The 19,142-nt window shown below is 34.8% G+C and overlaps 1 protein-coding gene across 3 annotated transcripts in view; it reads left to right on the top strand.

Annotated features, from left to right (window-relative positions):
- Csp (Cysteine string protein) overlaps nt 1–19,142 on the top strand; it is a 149,230-nt gene that overhangs the window by 84,105 nt on the left and 45,983 nt on the right. For 2 of the 3 annotated variants that reach the window (XM_081765895.1, XM_081765897.1), the window contains exon 5: nt 18,147–18,206. The exons of the other annotated variant lie outside the window; for it this stretch is intronic. In XM_081765895.1, the coding sequence (XP_081622021.1) occupies nt 18,147–18,206 (60 nt within the window). The remainder of the gene's footprint in view (nt 1–18,146; nt 18,207–19,142) is intronic. 3 annotated transcript variants of the gene reach the window in all.

Below are 19,142 nucleotides of genomic sequence, written 5' to 3'. Positions count from 1 at the left end.
ACTGGAAGCTCATAAATATTTACTATCAGCTTGTATCTACCAGAAACTCGTAAATATTTACCATCAGCCTATATTTACTAGAAGCTCATAAGTATTTACCATCAGCCTATATTTACTAGAAGCTCATAAATATTTACTATCAATCTATATTTACAGGAAGCTCATAAATGTTTACTATCAGTCAGTGTTTACTAGAAGCTCATGAATATTTACTCTGAGCATTGATAGGAGACTGTGATGACAGGCAAAGAAGACAGTCAATGATTTTGCAAATATACTGATTGTGATTCATGGGTAATCGAATACTGCCAATCTTCTTTTATTCCATTGCACCTACTTTGTCCCTTTTCATATTTTACTCAATGTACTCTCTCTCTCTCGGCTCCTTTCGTAAAAGTTCCCTTCTACGTCATACAGTGGCGAGAAGGAAATTAGTGTTGTAGAGTAAAACACTTTCACTTGTGGGTGGTACAGGATACATTTTTAAAAGGACGAAAACATCTTACATTATATCCTTGTAATAAATTTTAAAAGTGCAGGTGTTGCGGATGCCTGTCGTTTACGAACTTAGAAACATCGTATTAGTAATCGAACATGGTTTCCAGGACTTGGCTCACGCAAGAGAAGAAACAGCGAATAATACATAGGAAATTTGATTGTAAAATAGCGCTGATCTTTGTCATCGATTAAAGCAAAATGGGTTTATTTAAAAAAAAAAATTATAACGTGCGAGCGGTCTCGGGTTCGATTTCTGATGGGGACACTCGGTCGAAAAACTGGTACAGCTTTTTTAGGCTATCCATCTTAAGTGGGGTTTTTCCTGGATTTTCCTTATTCACACCAGGCGTTGCTGGGATGGACCCAACATAATTGTCTTAGGCAGCTTCCTTCCTCCATCCTTTCTTTCTTCCCTTTCATTGGATAGTGTACTCGCCGAGGGACGTAATACCTCATATACGTGACGCGCTAGATGGCCTTAGATGCGGACAGCCCAGAAATCTAATTCCTAATAAATTATAACACATACTGTTTCAGGATTCGTCGCCTCTTTATCAGCTGCACTGCTAAACTTATGAAACATTGATAAGATTTTTTCATTCTGAAAAAAAAAGAGAAAAAAAATACATTATTCTTAAATGGGAGTCTATACAAGTTCATTCTATACTTTCATGTTATGGGAAACTCCTTCGTGGCCATACAGTTAGCGTATGCATCTGGCCTCGGCTGGGAGACCCCGGTTCGATTTCCGGTGGGGGTTCATGTGGTTCGGATCCCACGTTAAGCTGTAGATCCACATCTCATATAGCCTCAGTGCTAAAAGGGACGTTAAACTCCAGTCCAGTCCCATTCTGTGATGAACAAAATTGCTAAACTGTTCCTGTTAAGAAACTGTTAAGTCAGAAATGCAGTTCTCAAATTTTAGATGTATTGGAATACTAATAATTATAAAGTGTTCTATTAGTGGAAAGTTGGGTCCCAAACAAAGTAACGAGTGTACAATATACTACTCTGCTTATGTTAAGAAACAGATGTGAACCTCGCAACACTAACACTCATTCACTTCTTCCAGAAAACATTTCTCAATATGAAAGGAAATTTTTCGTTTAACGTCCCACGATTATGCGTTTTAGGCTAAAGGAGACGGATGAATAAGGCAAGTAAATAATGATAGAAGAATTTGTGGAATGAAAATATGGAAGGAAACATGAGTACCCTGAGAAAACCCACTGATACGATGTTGTCCACCACAAACTTTCTTGACCGTGGATCAAATCAAGAGACCTCTCGCACCAGAGGTAAGCATTCTACCACTGAGCCACCATGCCTCCCAAAACATTTCTCAAATTGAGAAAAAGAAAATTTACCTCAAACTAGAAGTCTTGTTCTTCATTACAGGAATGTGTGGAATGATTTATGCTCAATTTTTCGTTTGAAAAGATATTTTAATAAAGTTATGGGCTTTTCTAGTATAAAAAAAATCCCATCAGTGTGTCATAAGTTCAGTAGCACAGCTGAAAAAGAAGGGACGAACCCTTGAAACAGTGTGTTATAGTTTACTACAAGGATATAAGATGTTTTTGAATAAACCCATTTTGCTTTAATCGATGATAAAGAAGAAGAATACTCTTTTACAATCAATCTTTCTACGTATTTTCTGTTCCGCTGGTGAGCCAACTACTGGAAACCATGTTCAATTACTCATATAATGTTTCCAAGTTTCAATGACAGGCAGTGCCGCATTTCCCATTAGCGCAAAATTAAAAAAAAAATAATAATAATTAATATTTTTTATAGATTTTTTCAAGTGAAAAAGTAAAATATTCAAGAGCAAATAGAACATTTTTACATTTGATAGAAGCGCCATTCACTTAGAATCTATGCAATATTAAATACGTAACAACGTAAGAAATCTAAAAATAATTCAGAACATGTTTCTTATTTTTTGAGACGTAGTTGTAGCATCTAGTAAGTGCTATTTAACTGTAATAAATTAATTCAATTCGCTAATTAAGCATAATTTAGCTAAGTTTTATTTTTAAGCTAGGGATAAAGGAGTAGAGAAACACGTAATTATTGGGGTCGCCGACAGCAGAAGTACCTAGGGGCGCCAAGCTCCTAAATGCTGCATTGACGACAGGCATGCTCCAACACCTATACTTTAATGATTTAAGCAACTATGTAATATCTCAAATAATACTTATACGTTTATAGGCGTTACTAGTAACGAGTTTCTCGATTGCGGAAAAAATTATCCTTCATTTACATTAACAAATCTTCATTATAATTACACTTGGATTACATAATGTTTAACCCCAAATTAACGTTTAACGCATTTGTTCCATATTTATCCTCTTCTTCTGAATAGCAATTAGTGACATTTATTTATTTTTCGGAAACTTGACCAAGTCCAAACTATTACTTTATGATGAGCACGATACGTCATATAATGGCGCCCGAACAGGGACACCACGGCTCGAACTCGGTACGTCATAACTGATGGTCTATCTATTAACAGAAATGTAATAGTTTTACTTTGGAGTGCTGAGAAAATTTTTAAAAAGTGTAAAAGAAAGCAAGGAGGAATGGGGAGTTGAAAATAAACATTTTAAAAATAATAATAATGATAATAATAATAATGTAACCAGCCAATTGTGAACTTTTATTCTTGTTGTACTTTTATTTCAAATTTAATATCGTTTATCATAAAATAAACAAACAAAAAAAATTACTACACGCAATTTCATGTTAACAAGTCTATTGTAAAATGTTAATTTTTTGGTATTATTTCATCTGTAAATTTGCTTTACGTGCTAAAGACAGCGTAAATTACATAATGAACTTCCTCATTATTTAAATCTTGCGTTGACAGACCTATATCGTCTAAACCAAATTCCAATTTGTGCATAAACCCAGATTTCTAAGCCAGTCTTTCGAGTGCGTAGCTTTGTCATAACCACGGGCACTTAGGTAACAACCTCAACAAAAGTAATACATCATACATTGTCTCTATGTCACTCTAAAACTAAAATTATATCTTAGCTTCAAACTCCAAACATCTTCGTCTATATTTATAAAGTTCAAAAAAGTAACAATTTATATCAAACAATAACCAACTTTGTGAACTTCTACATATTTATATTTAGAGCTATATATACAAACGTTGTTCCAGTGTATCAGTATTCTCTTATTTCGCACATAACACTACACTAATTTAACATATTATCATTAATTTTTTAGCACCATAGGCTTATTCATAAAAGTTGTATGATTAAAAGAAATTCTTTTACGACCGATGAGGATACTGGCTCCCAATTGAAGCCTAAAACGCTCCAACCAATTTAATCAAAGTTTTAATTCATAGAATTGCCATAAGAGATACTACCAGCAGTTACCTAATATAGAGCTGTTTTATCTGTAACATTCCAGTCTTTTTTTTTTCATGACTCGTAACAACGTTCTCTTTTCTTCCCACATCTTCACTCTATTATTTATTTAATAATAATAACAATAATTCATTTTTATTAATTATCTATAAGATTTTTCACCTCCCTGTGAAGGCGTATAGTTGTACTTTCCTGGTGTCGGCAAAGATTAAATGTGTTCGATGTAGCAAGTCTGTGCTAGCGAGTGAGGTGTTTCTTCGTGTTTTGGGGCACTCCGAGGGGCACTGCCTTCTGGGAGAAGGCCAAAATAATACATTTATAATATATTATAAAATAGAATAGTACCATCAGTGCCCTTCCGGATACTTAGTGTGCTCCTCCGGAACATTTTTTCTGAAAGAAACTCTAATCCCGAGCGTAATCTGATTAACGTTCTCTTCGGCTTCTCGGGACTCTCTTTTCTGCGCAAGGCTCCTGTGTTATTTGCTCGAACAGTATCTATTATTGGTAGATGTCCGAACAACACAGTATGTCGTTTTGGATCACTTTTTCACCGCAGAATTTGATCTGTAAAGCTCCATTGCACAAATAGCATTCTCCAGTTTCGTCATTATGTTGATGTTTCTGTTACAGGGTGCATACACAAATAACTAGGCATTCGTGGTTGCTCCTTCCATTCGGTATGGTAATCTACAATGCCTACTTTGTGAAGTATCCTTATTTTTATTTATTTCCTTTTTCAGCAGGAAATTTTCGACAAAATAAGGATATGGCAGGGGTAGGAAATTGTACATTTTCCACTGCCTTACGAACTAATACGTTATTTTGTTCCAATTCATTATAAAATCATGATGTTTCAAGAATTATAAAGATTTTTTTAATAATCTATTTGCAGTCCGTTTGTGTAAAAATCATCCAATATTATGAGTATTCAGTACATGGTTCAAACTTGCCCGTAAGGAACGGTCATTTTCCTCTAACCGTAGCCCAGTTCAAAAGTAGAACAAGAAAGTATGTTATTCATTGCCATACAGAATTTTCTTTTGAGCTAAACGACATACTAGTAGATAAGAAGAATAATTATAGAAGGTATAAGGAATACTTATTAAGATATGTTTCCATTTACTTACCGTCATGTTCCTTTACCTTCCAAGTTGCTACTAAATATTTCGACTAACGACTATTCATCTTCAATGTACAAGCTTGTTTTATTCCACAATAACTATGAAATAAGTTATATTTGTATTGTTTCAACTTCAAATGCATTTTATTTGATTTATATAAAAATTCAATAATTAAATATTCAGTTACGTAAATTTCTTCAATTTCGTGGCCCTTGTCGCGTATCAATACAAAGATAACGTTAAGCTATTGCATAAAAGCTAATGTGTGTCTGTTTTATACTTTTCCTCAGTCTAATCTGCGGAATGCCTCTAACTTTGTATAGGAACAGACTTTTATTTACTCAATTATTTATTTAATTTTTTTAGCACTTCCATTCTTCCAGTTAAACACTCGGACAAAAATATACTGAAATGTGAAACAAAAATAGACTAAATGAGCTACAAACGAACATAACTTTAATGGAACAATCAAGAAGAATGTAGTATTACTGTAGTAGGTACATAACCTTTCATTGTCGTTAAAACATACATAACGTAACTAGCTTCAGGAGGCGCTTGGAACGGAATTCGTGTTTACTAGCAGTTAGTTACTCGGAGTATATAGAACATCGGGAGACTCGAACGTTCGAAACTTTACTATAACATCGCTTTTAGTGTATGTGTCCATCCGAGAAAAAGTAATAAGTACAATTATTTTATATCATCATACCATAATAGTATTTTTTTCAGTTGTAAATAGCATGTCCAGAACTGCTACCATGTAATACTTCATGGATATCCTAAGTTTTAAAGCTTGGTGTGTTGCAGATTTTATTTTTTCTTTGTTTTGAAGTTATTTGGAGGGAGGAGGTAACAGGAATTGTACTTTAAATAACTTTAGTATTTCGTAGTATTGTATCAATGTAGATGCTCATAGCTTCAAAATGAGATGCATAAAATGCCGGTGTGCTTTTTCTCAATACCAGCTTAAGTTGTCTATCCTGATATGCAACCTCTACTGACTGTTAATGCACTTTTCTATTCTTCCTATCTCTTCCTCTAAATTTTCATTGACAATGGAACAATTATATCCAGTATAGTAATTTCGAAAAATAAATTTTTGATGATTATTCCGCATTTCTAAATGGTTATCACCCTTGCTTTCAGTGTTTGTTTTACTGTACTGGGTTCAATTCCCAATGAGGCACAGATTTTTCGGTATTCATTAACGACATGAGGTAATTTGAACTACTTGAATTAAAAAGTAGTGGAATCTAGTCAAGAAAACTAGTAATAACCAACGTCTTCCAAATTAAAATCACCTCTAAAAAGTAATAGACTCTGGTTTAAAAAAAAAAACTAGTAATAACGGGATTCTACAAATTAAAATCTCCGCTAAAAATAATAGACTCCGACCAAGAAAACTATCAATAGTGGATATCCTCCCATTGAAATGAGCACTGATCTTCACGTAACCGGACTCACTAATCACGGACCAGTTTAGTTTCACTTTTTTAACGCTTGTAAACAGGTATTAAATAAATTTGTATTCAAGCTCTTTCAAACAAGTTTAGAAATTTTAGGAGTGTCCATCATGAGCTATAGCTACGTTACATTTGACCCGAAATTAACGTTCATTAAATACATGGAAAATGTTACTCATGATGCTTTTAAATTATTAGGATTCATAATTAGAAGTGGCAAGGACTTCAGTAATATTGAAGCATTTTCGAAACGTATTAGTCGTATGTACGCTTCATGTAGGAATATGTTGTTGTAATTTAGAAGCCCTCGAGGTAAAAGAATCGCCAAGAAATTGAAAAAAAGTTCAAACAAAATTTCTTAGATATTTGAAACACAAAGTAACTGTAATTTATCCCTCACTTGAAACCCATACTACACTGGTAGAGAATTTTAATATTTACTCATTAAAACACAGTCGTAATATTGCCGATCTGGTTTTCTTTTTTTTTTAAAAAAAAAAAAATCGATTGCTCAAACTTTATATCATCATTATACTTCCATAGCCCTTCAGTTAAAACTAGAACTAATAATACAGGTCTCTTTATTGCAAAAAAAGCTAGAACCAACATAATGCTGAAGTTACCAACCTGGAGAATATATTCTGTTTATAACAAATTAAGTGAAAAACATGATAAAATTGATATATGCACAATGTCCTGTAAGGCAAAAAAAAAAAAAAAAAAAAAAAAAGTAGAAAAAATATGTTATACTATTTCAACGCACTAATTGAGCATCTGTCTGCCGTGTTGATAAATAAATAAGTAAGTAAATAATAAGATTTCTGAGCCGTAAGAAAATACTTGGGACTATCTTCTAGGTTATATTCTATACGACGATGCTAATTTTTCGCCCCGGTAGTTAAGTCACATTGAGATCCATAATACGATGGCAAAAGTTGGTAATGACTCAACTAAAAGTTCTCCGTTTGGCAGTATATATATTTTGTTGTTACGGGTGAACTAAAAGTATCTTTAATTTAATTAACAATCTTCCAGTTTGCTCTCCTGTAAAATTGTAGTAAATGTGCATACATATCATCTTTTCCTATCCTCCTGTAATAACATTTTGTAGATATTAGATTGCTTTCCGTTATAATTGTTTTTGCGTTTTTCAAAAAATGAAAGTAAAAATAAAAAAATAAGAATAAAAATAAATAAATGGAATAAAAGGTGCGGACCGCCGCACCAAATGTTTTCGCTTCAGTTCCCTTAACTAAATAATTTTGTTCTGCAGTTATTAATGAAATATTTTCTTGTGAAATATGAACAAAATTCTAAGGTATTTTCGAAAAACTTCACTCCAAAACTCATCTCCAAAAGTGACTGTCTCCTGTAGATTTCTCCATAAGAAATAACTTACGCCATGTGTTAGAGTTATTAATGAAATATGTGTGTATAAAATAACAACAAAGTCGGATGAGTAGTGTTTGACAAATTGTTAAAAGGAAAAAGGAGAACAAACTACTCTTTGTGGATATTATCATGGAGGTGATTTATGCAACATTATAAGAATAATAATAAAATATTTATTTATAAAATACGATCAAAATCTTCCGTGTTGTTTTTGGAAAAGTAGTCTGAAACTCATCCCGAAAAGTAAATATTCCTTGTAACTTTTTTCGTAAGCTATAATTTACACAATATTGTACTGTTGTTAGTGAAATATTTATGTATGAAATGTGAACAAGATTGCCAGAGTCGTTTTTGAGAAAATGATCCGATTAAAATTCATTTTGAAGAATAAACTACCACTCATACATTTTTTTCTGAACAAATCAGTTGTACTATATTGTGATGTTTCTAAGAAGTATTTATTTATGAGATATAAAAGAAATTACATGAGTCAGTTTTGAGAAAATAGCCCGAAGAAAAAAACCAGGGTGTCTATCGGTCACGAAAAAGTCACGAAATCAGAAAATGGTCATGAAAGTCAAGAAATTTAGCTTTTGGGTCACAAATATTTTATCTGTACAAATATAAGCACAGACTGGAAAATTTTGTTCTATAAAACGTCAGAATTCACTACCAAAAATGTCTTTATGATGGGCTTTAGACGCTACTAAATCGCAAGCAAAGCATTCTTCTATCGCATGCCTGAAAATTCGACCTAATTTGCACCCAAATTCGCTCTTAAGAATGTTAGGAAATTCTATGGTTTGGTAAAGAATAGGTCACGAAAAAGTCACGAAATTTCATTTTGGAATTTTAGTAGACACCCTGAAAACTCATTCCGAAGAATAAACTACTACTACTCGTACATTTTCCAGCACAAAAAAGTTATTCTATACTGCCATGTTATTAATGAGAGATTTATTTATGATCACGTGAGTCTTTTTTGAGAAAATCGTCCGGAAAAAACTCACGTCGAAGAATAAACTTGCCCTCATACGTTTTTCAGCACAGATAAGTGATACTACGAGTATATTGTCAGGTTACTAATGAAATGTTTAGGAAATATGAAAAAAATCGCCTGAGTCGTTTCTAGAAAATTGTCCAAAGAAAACTCACCCCACAATCAAGAACAAAGTGTCACTTGTGTATATATGTATATTAGGACAATTGAGTCGTACTATATTGTCAGGACATTAATAAAATATTTATTTATGAAATATGAACAAAATCGCCTGTCATTTTTGAAGAAATATTCCTAAAAAAAACTCACCCTAAGAAAAAAACTACCTCTTCTCGAATTTTTCTAATGACTTACACCACGTGATGATGTTGATTCTAGAAAATTGATTTATGAAATAAAGATACCTAGGTAAAATTGTTAGGGCCGTTTTTGAGAAAATATAATTTTTTATTTCTAGCCTTAAAGAAATTACCCTTATATCACAAAGTAGTAATGATGTTTATTGTGAGTAGTAATGATGTTTAGATAGAAATGTAAGCAAAAGGCTTTTACCCACCACAAAAAACACAATATGTTGTAAGATTTGAGTTGCGCTTTCAGAAGATTCTTCTTCCATCATCAGTTTAAATCCAGTTCGAAGAGGGTTCAGTAGATAGAGGGGAACGTGGATAGATAGAAAATGATTAAAAGGATTAAAAAAAAGGTAGATCATATGTCTCCTGTCAAAAATGAACACATGCAAATGGTCACTTGTCACTGTTCACTGTTGTTCATTGGCTTTTTTACCTTCCAGAGGGCGGAAATATGTAGTAAAATGGCTGCTCCAAATCACATTTATTGCAATGCTATTATCATAGTCTTTAAGATGCGCTGCCAATTTTAAAGCATTTTTTCACCGACCCTCAACAAAGATGTGGCGTTTATCGTGTTAAATGTCAGTGTGACAAAGTATAGATGAGATAAAAAGAAATATTTGTACAGCGGTGGACACTTCTAAATGGTACACCTTAGCCGTAAATCTCCATATGGCTGTACCATTTAGAAGTGTCCACCGCTCTACTAGAATACCTGAGCACATTCGTACATCGAATTCTCGTAGCTTACAACAGTTATCTGAATTGGCAGCGCATCTTAAAAACTATGACCATAACATTGCAGATTCATGTTTAATAGAGAAAGCAAAAACAGCAACTGAATGAAAAATTAAAGAATCTTATTACATTCATAAAGAGAAACCTATACTCAATTTAGATAAAGGTGAAATAAATGTGATTTGGAGCTGCCTTTTTACTAAATATTTCCACCGTCTGGAAGGTAGAAAAAAAAAAAAAACAGTGAACAACAGTGAACAATGACGAGTGAATGACCATTCCATTTGTTCATTTTTGACAGGAGACTTGTACTCTACATTTTTAAATCCTTGTAACCATCTTTTTACCTATCCACATTCTTCTCCGTGTTTTGAATCCTCTTCGAACTGGGTTTAAGCTGATTATGGAAGAAGGATCTTCCGAAAACGCTACTTAATCTTACAACATATTGTGTTTTTGTGTTACAGGTGAGTACAAGCCTTTTTCCTTACGTTTTTTCTAAACTACCCTTATTTTTAGGTGTAGGTGGAAAATTCGAAAAACTCCCCTGCAGGATCACATAAAAACCTTAAGTTTAAAATTTGGTCAATATACATCGAATGGTATGGTCCCTAGATGAGTGGTGTACATAAGGATGAATAAACAGACAGATGCCGAAAAAACCACTTTTTCGCTTTCTATGGGCTATAAAACGTGTGAATCCGTTGAAATCACGAATTCGATTTTTTCCCTCACAATCATCAAACGTTTTTCACTCTTTTCGTCACTACAAAGTAAAAAGTGATGTGCTAGGTAAACTATAGAACCTAAGGTAACTACAGTGCGTAAGATTTTTGTAGTGATGCCACCTCACATTTCATGTGGTAAAGTTGAATGATAATAGATCCTGGCTTTATAGAGTCTCATATTACTTTGATTTACCACATGAAATGTGATAAACGTCGGAATCTCGTATCACCCTTTACAACATGAAAGACAATAAAGCTGAAGCCTCATATCACCCCGTCTTACTATATGAAAGATGAGAAAGCAGTATAAATATGAGGCCCTAGCTTGGTTCATATGAGCAGTTTTTGATTAATAGGGCAACCGTGGTTCTGTTTGATCAGAATACATGTTCTGTAAGTGGCTGTTAACGTCGTTACTAAGATTGACACGGATTTGTGAGTGCGAAAGAAATTTTTCCCACAGTCTAGAAATGTATATTAAATTGACATGAATGAGAGAAGAAAAGCTACTATCACATCAGAATGATGCAAGATAACGAATTATTTTATATTTCATAATATTTAGTAATTGATGTGAATTATTTTACTTTAAAAAAAATAAGCAATTCAATTGAAAAAAACAAAAATAACAAACATTAATAACAAGAAAACTAAGAATGATACAAGCATGAATTTTGCGGCAAATAATAGGAAATCTCAAAGTTTTTCATCTAATTCAGAGAATTTCCACATGTGCACCATTAATTGCCATCAAGACATCAATGTGATGTTACGTACAAAACGTGAGCATCGGGGACGATCTTGTGTTAACGCATGAACAGTTTGCACCTTATATGTGTATAACTTCAAGCGTTTGTGTAAAATTTTTAACACAGTTGACTTCGGGATGTCCAGTTCACGTGATGCGCAACGCGAGGATTTCAGTGGCTTCGGATTAAAGCAACACGAACAGCTTCCACACGTTCTTCACTAACACACGGTGTACCGCTTCTATCACGATTTAAACACTTCCTGTTGCAATAAACTTGCTATATCATTCCTTTATGCTCTTAACATCTGGTGGCTGCAGTCCATACTCCCTCCTGAATGTTCATTGAACTGTGACGGGAGATTTTGTTTCATGATACCACAACACACACTTCGCTTTCTGCTGTGCTGACGCCATTTTTAAACAAATGACTGTCGCACTGTGGTCAGCTGCAGTAGATGGCAGCACAGGCTATGGCAAAATCTTTGAAGTATCATACAAGCGATGTTTTCAGACCGCATGCTTCTATCACTCTTTTTCTTCTTATTAAGGTTTGTTATCAGGGAGAGACTTTATGTCCACCCTGTATGTGTACAGTGGCGTACGCAAAGAGGAGATATGATCGTTTTTTAATCCCCACTTTCTTAAGATCTTCTAAGTTATAAATTTACTGTGTTAAGATATGAATAAAAGTCGCGTAAGTCTTGAAGTGATATGAACTTGGTTGCTTGACCCTTTCCACTCTAATGACATAATGTGTATGCTACTGCATGTGAATATTCCTATTGGTTCAACATATCACTGAAAACTTGCATGTTTCAACGTGTTTGTTAGCGATTGAAACTGAACAATAGAGCTGTATATTTTAGCTTATGGCTAAACTGCTCAACAAGAGCTGTAGTGGCTCAGTGGTAGAGCGTTCCTCTGGTGTCTGGTGCATGGGATCCCTGGTTCGATCCCAGCTCGCGCCAAGTGAACTTTGTGGTGGACAAACACCGTATGCGTGAGTTTTCTCGGGTTCTCCTGTTTCCTCCCACTTTCTTCATTCCACCATTTCATTCATTTCGCATCATCACCGTCTCCTTTAGCCTAGCCGGCGTAATCGTAAAACTCAAATATTTCATTTCATTTCACTTTCAAGCTCAACAATCAATTTACAGTATAAATAATCAATTTGACTAAGAAAAAATGTATTTAAAAATATAACTCTATGACCATTTTAGTGCTGAGATCTATGTGGCAGCTTCACTGTTGCGGCTTATAGAAGTTTACTTCTTCGTTCTTTACAAGACGATTTAATGTAGTAACAGTGGTAGATATTTTATAATAAACTTTTTCACTGAGTGTTGTTTTTGTTTGTGCAGCTAAGTATAACCACGGAAAAAGTAGTGTAGTTCAGTATTTCAGAAAATATTAGGAAGTCGAAACTCAAGTTAAAATATATCTTGCTTTAACAACAAAAATTATAGACAAATAATAAAATTCGCCATTGGTTATTGCCAGAATAAATAATTTAAACCACTAATCGTTCTCAGTATACACAGGTTTTGGTCCCTTCTATTTGTGCATTTCTTGATGATTGTTCTAGTGTTGATTTTGAATGAATAGAGGACAAAGTGATACTTTAAGATTTACAAGAGCTAGTCAGTAAAGAATTAGATTGAATTTATTGCTCACAAAATACATCAGGCAGAATCGAGGTGGATATTTTCCTTTTTGAAGTAATTCTAATCGAGTTGAATGCAGCTATCCTATTGGATCTTCCAGGCCTGAAGTGCATACTGAAACTTGTCCTGTAATATGCTTGCTTTGAAAACTGGCTTCACTTTGCCGATGGTAGCTCAGAAGGGTTTTAGTGTCAGGCGAGGAATGGAAAATTGGTACGGAGCAAAGTCGGTACTGAATAGAGGATGAACACATTCATTTTTTAAAATTGGTTTCAGTGTCGGGCGAGAAATGCAAAAATGGTACGGAGAGAAGTTGGTGCTGAATAGAGAGTGAGGGCATTCACTTTTTTAAATATTGAATTGCGAAACAACTTGGAACCAACCTTCCATATACATGTGTTATATGCTCGTTTATGAACAATGGAAAATAGTATTTTCATGAGAGATTTGTAACGTGTCTACCAGATAGATACATGCGTGGCAACCCTCACAAATAATGACACGGTCATACTTATCGTTGCTTTTTATATGGTGATTGAGAATTCGTAATGTCTACCATATACTATCGAAACACTACTTTCCTTCAACCCTTTGAATCAGCTAAAGCGGTTACTGCGGTAAAGTTATATCTCGTAAGTCAGCTACAATAAATGGAATGCTTCCGTGGCGGATTTTTTTTAGAAGGAAAAAAAAAAATCAGCCCATAGCATTCCTTCAGTACCGACTCCGTTTAGAGCAAAGCTAAGGCGAAAATCATCTTGCACCAGGTCAGTCACTCATCATTGCCAAGTACATTCACTATTCCGCGTCAGATGGTTTACAGTTGTGTATTCACGTTCATGCTCGCGGCAATAATATACTTGTTCCTTTTAAACCATTTCTTGGTGTTGATGATTTATTCGAATTCTTTATTGAATTGACAGCATAAATCAAAGTCGTGAGCTGACGATTTTCGAAATAAATACGGTTTTGATAGTGATAATAGCTGACTAATTTCATTAAATAATATGCGTGGATGATATCTACTATTTGTGTACTTGTAGTGCAAACAGACTGACTAAAAGACGGAAAAAAATTACTGTATTCGACACAAAACTGACTGATACCAATGAGACACTTTCCAAATTCTTACACATAAGTATGCATTGCCGCTCCGTCGTATGTTGTAAACTGTATATTGGAATTATGTACGCCAAGTTTGTGTCAGCGTTTGTATCTTGAAGTTTCATCACAAGGTTATTATAAGTGAATATGTGGTAATGTTAGCCATGCTAATAGGCCTATATATTGCATATCGCTTAACCATGGTACAGTCACGAACATTAATAAATGGAGGTTGGAGCCATAAGAAATAATGGCTTCAGCCTCCATTTATTAATGTTCGTGACTCTACAATTAATGAACATTACATAAGTGGGACAGAAGTTGAGAGAGAGAGAGAGAGAGTCGATTGAAGTCTCTTTCACAACTGTTCACTGTGAATGTTGAAGAAATCTTTGATGGGTCGTAGAAAGATTCGATTTTCCAAAGGAGGGAAAAAGTTACATAAGGCTGATTGAAAAAAAAGTTTAAATTGAATATAAATAGGGGTGTTGTGTTTTGCGGCATCAGATCTCGTATAACTCCCTTCCCTGGGTGAATTTTTGCCTCTATATTGTTAATGTTCCTTAGGGTCTTTAGAGTCAAAAAATAGTTGTTTGTCAATATATAAGTGCAGCACCTGAGTCCTGAGGCACTTAACTTTTTAGCACCCGTGTATTTTTATAGGCATCAATGGGACCTCTTTAAATTCACGTAGATCAGACTGTTAGTGCAGTACTGGAACAAGTCATACCTCATTCGATTTGTAAGAGTATAGGCTTTCAGTTTTTGTAACGTACGTGGCTTCCTGCATATAAAGGAAATATAATAGATATATATTTAAGAAAATTTGCTCCAAAAATTTCCCTTCTCATAATTATTTTAGTTGCCACGTGGCTACACTGCATATTAGGGAGATTATAAAAATGTATTCCCTATTTTATTTTATTCCCTATTTTATGTTGAACTTAAACTGAAAATTTCAGCTTTAAACATTCAATACCAGTAAAGAAAAAAATGTATTTTATATTTTTCACAGTGTTTACAATCAACGATTTTCATGGAAGTACAAGTAACTTTGTCACTGTTCTGTTTTAGTTTTCTATCGTTTTGTCTATCGTTACGTTTTCGGGGAGGGTCCAATACTACATGCCACTACGTCTATGTCGTATTGAACGGGTATTATTTTGCACCCGAAAAGATAAGTAATTGTAAAATACTTCGACTCAAATTTACAGAAAAAGGTGATAGAACAAAGCTAGATTGTTTTTATGAGAGAAGGAGTACAGATTAGGGATGGCCACAAAGTTCCGGTTCCGGGAGGAACCGGTTCTCGGAGATCCGGTTTTCAGAACCAGTTTTGGAACCGGTTCCGGACCTAAATCCGAAAACCCGGTTCCAGAACCGGATCTTAGGAACCGGTTCCAGACCTGGATTCGAAAACCCGTTCCAAAACCGGGTCTTAGGAACCAGTTCCAGACCTGGATCCGAAAACCCGGTTCCAGACCTGGATCCGAAGAACCGGTTCCGGAACCGGTTCTGGCCATCCCTAGTACAGATGAAATGTAAAACTAAATTTTCATGCAACATCAATCATTGCGCTGTTAAGCAAGTATAGTTTTATTGAAAAAGTGTACAAATGTATTTTGAGTTAGGAAGTTTTTTTGTTTTGAGGGGTGGTTCGGACCTGGTGGATTCCACTGTTGTTGTGCCCCTAGTTTCAGTTGTATTTTCTACGAAGCCGAAAGTAGTAAAAATCCGGTTTCAATATTGATTTCATAGAGAAAAAGCGATAACGAGAAACTGCTCTTTGATATGAATTCAGCCTTCCAAAAATAGGTTTCATCTTCACCTCTAATTTATTCAAATCGGAAGTTGTAGAAATCAGCCATCAACACAGAGCACTATAAATTAAGAATTAATAGTAATTAATAGAAGCGTTTCCAAGTTGATTCAGTGTTGCAAGAATAGCTTCCATTTCCGTATTTATCTTCTTAAAAACCGGAAACTAGAAATCTGCTGCAACTTCCGGTTTCAGTTCTATAGGCTTTGAACTAAAACTGTAATAGGTAGCCAGCTATTAGTATTTGTATGAGTTCAGGATATCAGGAGCATAGTTCATTTCCTACCATTCCCGCTACTGCAGGGGCCGCGGTAACTCAGTGGTAGAGCGTTCACCTCTGGTGCTAGGGGTCTCGGGTTCAAACCCTACTCCCGCCAAGTGAACTTTGTGGTGGACAAACACCGTGTGCGTGAGTTTTCTCGGGGTTCTCCCGTTTCCTCCCACTTTCTTCATTCCACCATTTCATTCATTACTCATTATCACCGTCTCCTTTAGCCTAACCGGCATAACCGTGGGACGTAAAACTCAAAGATTTCATTTCATTTCTTTCCCGCTACTGCAACAGGAAATGATAGATTTACCACTTCCAGTTTCAATAGTGATCCCCTTTTGCTTGGAAGTATTCCGTGGTTTCACAATGGAACTAAAAACACTTGTTTTCAGGTATTTGGAAGCCCATAACTTTTGACGTTTCCTGAAATTGGCTTTTTGTCATGTTTGAGTGCAGTGGTTCCCAACCTTTGACTAATGACACATTTTCATTTGTTCCCAACCTTTGACTAGTGACACATTTTATTGTACGTCTAAGACATCTCGACGCACTTGTTTGATATTTTATTAAAATAATGTAAATTATAAAAATCAGTGACGTACGTATTGTTTCTTCAAGGGGGGGATTCAAGCAGTGAGTCTCATATTCTTTCAAGACACGCACGGTTTTTGTATATGGGCCCCTATATCTTAATGTACAGGGTGGTTGTAAAGTCAGTACCTATTTGTAACAATATTTCAAAAAGTAAACAACTTATCACAGTTTTATTTCCATTGAATACATTATTAGGGTGTACCATTTGGTTATTAAGTTGCATTTCTACGTATGGACCCGCATTTTCCACATATTTCTGGAATCTTTTAGGAACAGAATCCACGGTTCTTCTTAGCATCTCAGCTGGAACTGGAACTTCACGAATATTTTGTTCAGGACTGTTAATATCCCTGGGTTTTAAGTTGTACACTTGTTCCTTCTCCCAACCCCAAAGGAAGAAGTCACATTGAGTTAGATCGGGCCTGCGTACAGGCCATTCTGCACCACCGACCTCCAAACTTTATACCTGGCGACAATCTTTAGCTCTATCTTCTACGCTGTATACACCACCATTTTGCGGTGTTTACTGAATAAACTTCTGAAATCATAAATGGTAAATCTCAGAATAGTAAACAGTATTACACGCCAGCTAGAACTGTTTTTAGGATTATCTAAATTAAAAGTAGGTGAATTTACAACCATCCTTTACTAAATGTTTATTTCTGAAATGCCCCTTGCGTAAGCCACTTGTAAGTTTTTATAAAGTAGTTAGTCAATGTAGTAATGTGCATTGTTGGTGCTGTGGAGACGTTGATTCAAACTAATCGGTTCGTTAAATTTCCTAAAATTTCGCTACACATCCTCTGAGACTGCGCGACACACCGGTTGGGAACAACTATTTTAGGCAATAGCAGGAATTCCAAAACGTTAAAACAGAATTTGTGAAATATAAATTGTAACACTTTCGTAATGGCATCTTAAGAAAAAAAAGTGTAATATAGAATCATTAAACGTAAGAACAAATAAAAATGAAATCTAAGAATAAAACTTCATTGAAAAACAGTCAACCTGGTCTGAACCCCAGAATTGGCTTTCATATTGCAAGTCGATGTTTTATTTAAACTATTTTGCTAGTTTACATTTTTTTTTTTTTGTAAATATGGTTTTAAAAAATGCGGCATTTGTTATATTTTTAATATATGTATTTTTGATTTAGATGCTGGTAGTTTTGTTTTTTTGTAACTTCTGGCTGTAATGTTTGTTTTATTTATTTCTGTAGCGTTTTTTCATGTTGCACTAAGTAGTGCTTATCTGTTTTTAGAGGGATGGAGACCAGGAACCTAAGGTAGTCACTGAGCAGCCACAACGGTTAGATAAGAGGGTAGGTACTTTTTTTGTTGTGTAGAAGGCTGTGCATCTAGCTTCGTGCTTGGGTAGAAAAGGTCACTTCTGTAGATCTGTTTGTCGCTTTTACTTTTCTATTGCTTACCGTAACATATAACCTAACATTTTCTAACACTATATATTTATAATAAAATTATTTTCCGTAGCAAAGCCTTTGTCTCGTAGCTTAACCTTTACTGTTACCTTCCAGTAGATGGCGTTGATATTTCTATCCAATTTGTCACAATTTGATGGATCACACATATTTATACGAGTCAGTGTTCTTGTCAGTACCTAAGTGAAAATTCGATACAATCTGCGATATGTAATAAGTAATGTTTTTTCGTTTCTTAGCTTTCTTGAGATATTTCGAATAATTTGCACAGCAGTCGCTTTTGAGCAGTGGTTGCTTTTCAACCAATAATCACACATACTCGTTTCGTTAATGGTTTTAATTATATTCTAGTTTGGTGGTGGATTGCTATATTGTAACTTCAGTAGCCATTTTATTTATTTATTTATTTAACCCTTCGACGACTTACGCACTCTAATTCTTGTATCGTCATATACCAGATGTCCATAAATATTTACCCTGATAACAAAATAATGTAACTCTTAATTGGATACAGTAAATGGAGCACGCATTATACCACATATGCTTCCACTCATGAAGTTTTGAACCATACGTAAACATTTAATACAGTTAATACACTTCAACATGTGCACCCCTGGTAACAAGCAAAATATCAAGCCGGTATTCAATCTCTTGCCACACATTCGGCAATGTGTCTGGTGTGATTGTGTCAATGGCACCTCTGATGCGATTTCGACCTTGTACTCATACAATTTAAGACGTTTGCGAACCACTTGATGCACTGTACTCCTTGGCACTTGAAGCTCCCGCGAAGCTTGTCTAATCGATTTCTGTGGCCTC

The sequence above is a fragment of the Thermobia domestica genome, chromosome 7, assembly GCF_964235325.1.
Source record: "Thermobia domestica chromosome 7, izTheDome1.hap1.1, whole genome shotgun sequence".
Lineage (NCBI taxonomy): Eukaryota > Metazoa > Arthropoda > Insecta > Zygentoma > Lepismatidae > Thermobia > Thermobia domestica.
The sequence above is the reverse complement of the archived record's forward strand: the minus strand, read 5'-3'. Positions and strand labels throughout refer to the sequence as shown.